At 38.9% G+C, this 5,885-nt stretch overlaps 1 protein-coding gene across 1 annotated transcript; it reads left to right on the forward strand.

Annotated features, from left to right (window-relative positions):
- The first annotated feature begins 1,290 nt into the window (after positions 1–1,290).
- On the forward strand, positions 1,291–3,624 carry LOC102834433 (olfactory receptor 7A10-like). Its single transcript, XM_006877509.1, has 2 exons — positions 1,291–2,202; positions 3,517–3,624. The coding sequence occupies exons 1-2, from the start codon at positions 1,291–1,293 to the stop codon at positions 3,622–3,624; spliced, it is 1,020 nt and encodes a 339-aa protein (XP_006877571.1).
- Positions 3,625–5,885: the final 2,261 nt, after the last annotated feature.

Below are 5,885 nucleotides of genomic sequence, written 5' to 3' on the forward strand. Positions count from 1 at the left end.
ACTCTGACTCTTGTGACTTTGTATAGGGCTTCGGATGCTGTAAATCTTTATGGGAGCAGAAAGCCTCATATTTCTCCCATGGAGCACTCGGTTGATTTACCATGTTGATCTTGCGGTTAGCAGCCCAACATGGAACCCACTATGCCACCAGACCTTCTTTGTCATAATCAAGTGGGATTTAAAAGGAAAAACATTGATAAGGAGGGGCTTCTTATCTCTGGAGGCACTCACTGTCAGCTAGATCTGTGCTTCTCAAGTTCTAATCTGTATGTGAATTTCCTGATGCAATAGGATGAATTGTGACTCCCCCAAATGTCTGTTCATCTGGAACCTCAGAATATATCCTTGTTAAGAAATAGGTTCTTTGCATATGTAGTTAATTGAGGATGTTGAGATGAATTAATTCTGGATTTGTGTTTGGGCCTTAATCCATTGACTAATGTCTTTATGAAAAGAGAAGATGATTTGGAGACCCAAAGACAAGAAGGCCATGTGAAGATGGAGGCTGTGATTGGAGTGATGGAGCTACAAGGCAGGGCATACCAAAGATTGCCAGCATCCGCCAGTAGCTAGGAGTAAGCCTTTCAAAGGAAAAAACCTTATTGATAACCTTAAAATGTCTGGCCTACTGAATTGTGAGAAAGTAAATTTCTGATGTTTTAAGCCACCCAGTTTGTTATAATTTGTTACCTAGGAAACATTACCTAGGTGGTTTAGAGTCCCTACAAAATGAATATACTTCTTGTTGTTGATGTTAAGTGTCATTGGTTCCAAACCATAAAGACCCTGTATAAGGTTTCCAAGGAGCAGCGGTGGGCTTGAACTGCCAACCTTGTGGTTCAAACTGACTTGAGAACTTGTTAAAATGTAGATTCTGATTCAGTAGGGGCAGTCTACTGATTGTTTATTTCTAACAAGCCTCCAGGTGAGACTGATGCTGAGACGGTCTGTGGATCACACTCTAAAGAGCAAGGAGCCTAGATGACTATCTCAGAGAAATGCGGGCCGAAAGAGGGCTGCTTTTGTGAGGTAGGTTATGGTTAGGGATTAGTTTGCTAACTTCGAAAGTGGAACAGCGACAGAAGGAATGGCTGCATTTAAAGTTTTCTGGATATCCAGCTGAACTTGATCTATTGCCAAAATATACACTTTAATTTTATGTATAAAATATAATATTGCATTCATGATTATTATGTGTATTAATCTGTAGTAATGCTGCAGGTTGATGATGTCCAGTTGTTTATAAAATGTTGTTCTTCTTGTCACTTTCTTGACAGTCACACCAGCTACATGGAATCAAGAAACCAAACACAGATTTCAGAATTTATTCTCCTTGGACTCTCAGATGAGGAGGAACTGCAATCTTTCCTTCTTGGGCTCTTCCTGTCCATGTACTTGATCACCTTTATTGGGAACCTTCTCATCATCTTGGCCACTATCACTGGCTCCCATCTGCACACTCCCATGTACTTATTCCTTTCCAATCTGTCCTTTGTAGACATCTGTTTCACCTCCACCACTGTCCCCAAGATGTTGCTGAACCTCCACACCCACAACAAAGGCATCACCTATCAAGGTTGTCTCACCCAAATATATTTTTTCATCCTTTTTGCGGAGTTGGATATTTTTCTCCTTTCTATAATGGCCTATGATCGGTTTGTGGCCATTTGTCACCCTCTGCATTATACTGTCATCATGAATCCCAGACTCTGTGGCTTATTGCTGTTGGTGTCCTGGACATTGAGTATCCTAGACTCTCTGCTACGTGGGTTACTGGTGTTGCGACTGTCCTTCTGTACTAATTTGGAGATTCCCCACTTTTTCTGTGAAATCAATCAGGTTATCCAACTTGCCTGTTCTGACACCCTCCTCAATGTTATAGAGATGTATGCTGCAACTGGGGTAATGGGTATCATTCCCCTCACCGGCATCGTATTTTCTTATTCTCAAATTGTTTCTTCCATACTGAGAATTACATCCACAAGGGGGAAGTATAAGGCATTTTCTACTTGTGGCTCTCACCTCTCAGTTGTTTCCTTGTTCTATGGTACAGGCCTTGGGGTCTACCTAAGTTCTGCCACTACCCAAAATTCCAGAGCTAGTGCAATAGCCTCAGTGATGTACACCATAGTCACACCCATGCTGAACCCCTTTATCTACAGCTTGAGGAACAAAGACATCAAAGGAGCACTGAAAAGTCTTGTTGGAATTATTGCTTTAAATGAATGACAGAAATGTTTATCTTGGGACTGTACAAGAATCCATGAATAGATGGGGGGACCAGATAGGCATTCAGAGATCCTCATTTTTTGGTGTATGTGCATGTTTTTGAATTTTCAGGCATTTTTGACATTTTATGTTTTTTAATTTCATGCAACTATTTTGATTTCAAAATAGTTGTAGGAAAGAAACAACTAATTTGAAATTAAAGACAACAGCATTCAGTATGAATTGACCTTAAGATAAAGAAAATAAAAATCCTCACTACTGGACCAATAAATAACATCATGATACATGGAAAAAAGATTGAAATTGTCAAAGTCTTGGATCCATCAACACTCATGGAAACACAGCAGTCAAGAAATCATTGATGTATTGCATTAGGCAACTCTGCTAACACAGACCTCTTTAAAGTGTTCAAGGGTAAAGAGATCAGTTTGAGTTCTAAGGTGTGCTTGGCTGTAGCCATGGTATTTTCAATTGCCTGATATGCAGGTGAAAGTTGGACAATGAATAAGGAAGACTGTAGAAGAATGAATTGTGGTGTTGGAGAAGAATATTAAAAACATCATGGACTTCCAGAAGAACAAGCAAATCTATGTTGGAAGAAGTACAACCAGAATGCTTTTTAGAAGCCACGATGGCAAGACATCGTCTATCATAATTGGAGATGTTATCAGAAGGCCAGATCCCTCCCTGGAGAAGGACAGCATGCTTGGTAAAGTGGAGGGTCAGTGAAAAAGAGATGTATTGACCTTCAACGAGATGCATTGACACAGTGATGGCAACAATGGGCCCAAATGCAACAATTGTGAAGATGGCATAAAACCAGGCAGAGTTTTGTTCTGTTGTGTTTGAGGTTTCTATGAGTCTGAGCCGACTCTATAGCACTTAAGAACGACTTGTTTCAAGTGGCAATGGTCATTTCTAATAATGACCATACTATCTTCAAATACATTTTCTCTTTCAAGTGCTGCTATAAGTGGATGGCTTAAATGAACAAATTAATTATTTCACAGTTTAGGAGGCTAGAAGTCTGAATTCAGTGTAGTACTTTGGAGGAGGGGGGCGATTTTCTGTTTCTGTTGGCTCACAGTTTAGGAGGAATGTCCTTATCTCCTTTCAGCATCTGTGAGCCTTACATTCCTCATCTTGACATCAGTCTTCCCCTTAGTGTAAGATGTTCCCAGGACAGGTCCAAAGGACACACTCTGCTTCTGGCTCTTCTTTTTTGGTGGTATTCAGGTCCCTCTTCTCTGCTTGCTTCTCTCTCCTTTCATCTCTTATAAGATAAAGGTGCTAAAGGCCACATCCCCAAGGAAAGTCCCTTTCAAATGTTTGGCATTATATCAGATTTGCATTATGGAGGTGAATATATTATATCAGACCACAAAATGGGGATGATGACATAATCACAGAGCTGCAAAATTACATCATTGAATAATTGCCAGACAATTGAAAATCATGACCCAGCCAAATTTACACATAATTCTGAAGACACAAGTCAATACATTAGAATGAACAATTTTTGATGAAGTAGGATAATCTTATGGAGATAATAAAGACTTGAAGCTCACATTTTTGTACATGACATTGTTCATTAGAAAACTGAGGTCCCTTTTATTTGTCTTGTTTATCATTAAATCAGGAAAGGTGTGTGTCAGACTTGCTTCTTTTCATGATACTAATCCAATCCATAAGTTGAGCAAATAACCTAGGAACTATCTGAAGAAGAACATATTATTGGTATTGGGTGAAGGATCATTAACAACTTGCAATATTCAGAAGACACAACTTTGTTTACTAAACATGAGGAGGGTTTGAGGCACTTATTGATGAAAATCAAAGAATATAATCTTCAGAATTGATTAAGATTGAATGTAAAGCCAACAAGAATCCTCACAACTGGACCAATAAACAACATCATGATAAACAGAAAAAAGATTGAGGAGTAAGATGTGCCCGACCATGGTATTTTCTACTTCCTCTTGGTGTGGTGCTGTGGGTTAATGTGCCAGACTGCAAAGCCATTTGAACTGCAAGGTTGGCAGTTCAAGCTCACCAGCTGCTCCTCGGAAACCCCATACAGGATCGCTATGGGTCAGAACCGACTCAACGGCATCTAACAACAACAACATATCCATGTGAAGGCTGAACAATGAATAAGGAAGACCAGTAAAGAATTAATTCATTTGAATTATGGTGTTAGTGAAGAATATTGAAAGTACCATGGACTGCTAGAAGAATAAACAAATGTCTTTGAAGAAGTACAGCTGGAATGTTCCTTAGATGTGAGGATGGCAAGACTTTGTCTCATGTAATTTTGACATGTTATAAATAGGTACCAGTCCCTGTAGTAGGATATCATGCTGGGTAAAGTAGAGGATCAATGAAAAAGATGAAGACAAATTGACATAGTGAATGCAATAATGAGTTCAAACTTAGCAACGATTGTGAGGATGGCACAAAGCCATACAGTACATGAGAGCTATGTGTTTGAACCAACATGGTGGCACCTAACAACAGTAACAAGACTAAAAACACGTCCAAGAAATGGAATCTTTCCCAAAGCCTTGTGAGCTTAGAAGTAAGTCTTTCCTCTGTAGAGTCAGGTGAGACACCAACCTTGACTAACACCTGGATTATAGCTTGTGAGAGATTTTGAATTAGAGGACCCAGCTAACTCATGTCCAGATTTCTGATACACAGGAACTGTGAGATAGTAAATGTGAAAAGTCATAGAGTTTGAGGGTAGTTTGTTACACAAAGATATATAACTATTGTAATCAGTAATCAAGGTTCTCAGACATTACAGTAGGTGGGATTATAAAATGGTCCAACTCATTTGGAAAGAAAACTGGGAAAGGTTATAAAATTAAACATACATCTAAGCCTTGAAATTTATATAATGGAAAATGAAAGTGGATGTTCACACAGAGACTATTCATAAATGTTTGTAACAGGTGTATTTGCATTATGCCAGAAATATTTGTAGAATAGTTACCAAACTGGAAATAACCAAAATATGCAATGACAGGTGAATTATAGTATACTCATGCAGTGAAATCCTACCAACAAAAATGAACAAACTGCTGATAGATGCAACAACTGGGACAAATTTCAAAAATGAATTATAAGAAAAAGATGCCAGGCACTTTGGATAATAAGAATTTTCTTTTACTAAGCCCTAGAATCATAAAGAAATCCTGGTGTGGTGCTGTAGGATAAGCACTAGATTGCTAACAGAAAGGTTGGTGATTCAAACCCATCAACCACTCCTTGGAAATCTATACAGGGTCACTATGAATCGAAACCAACTCAACAGCACTTAACAAGAAGAAGAATCATAAAAGTAATATTATGATAGAAATCAGATCAGTGTTTGCTTGAGACAACGTAGAGTAAATGTGTTGACTGTAAATGCACATGAAGGAAATTTCTAGAATAGTAAGAAGCCTTATGATAATAGACAGCAGATCCTTGGTTGCCTGGGTCAATGTCGAGATGTGCAAATGGGTCTGAAGAAATTTTCTGAGGAGATGGAAACGTTGCATCTCTTTCTTGGGCTGATGGTAACATGGGTGCATATATTTGTTAGACTATCCTGGAGAAGGATGTCATGCTGGGTAAGGTGGAGGGTCAGAGAAAAAGAGGAGGACCCCTAA

The sequence above is a fragment of the Chrysochloris asiatica genome, unplaced genomic scaffold, assembly GCF_000296735.1.
Source record: "Chrysochloris asiatica unplaced genomic scaffold, ChrAsi1.0 scaffold00518, whole genome shotgun sequence".
Classification (NCBI taxonomy): domain Eukaryota; kingdom Metazoa; phylum Chordata; class Mammalia; order Afrosoricida; family Chrysochloridae; genus Chrysochloris; species Chrysochloris asiatica.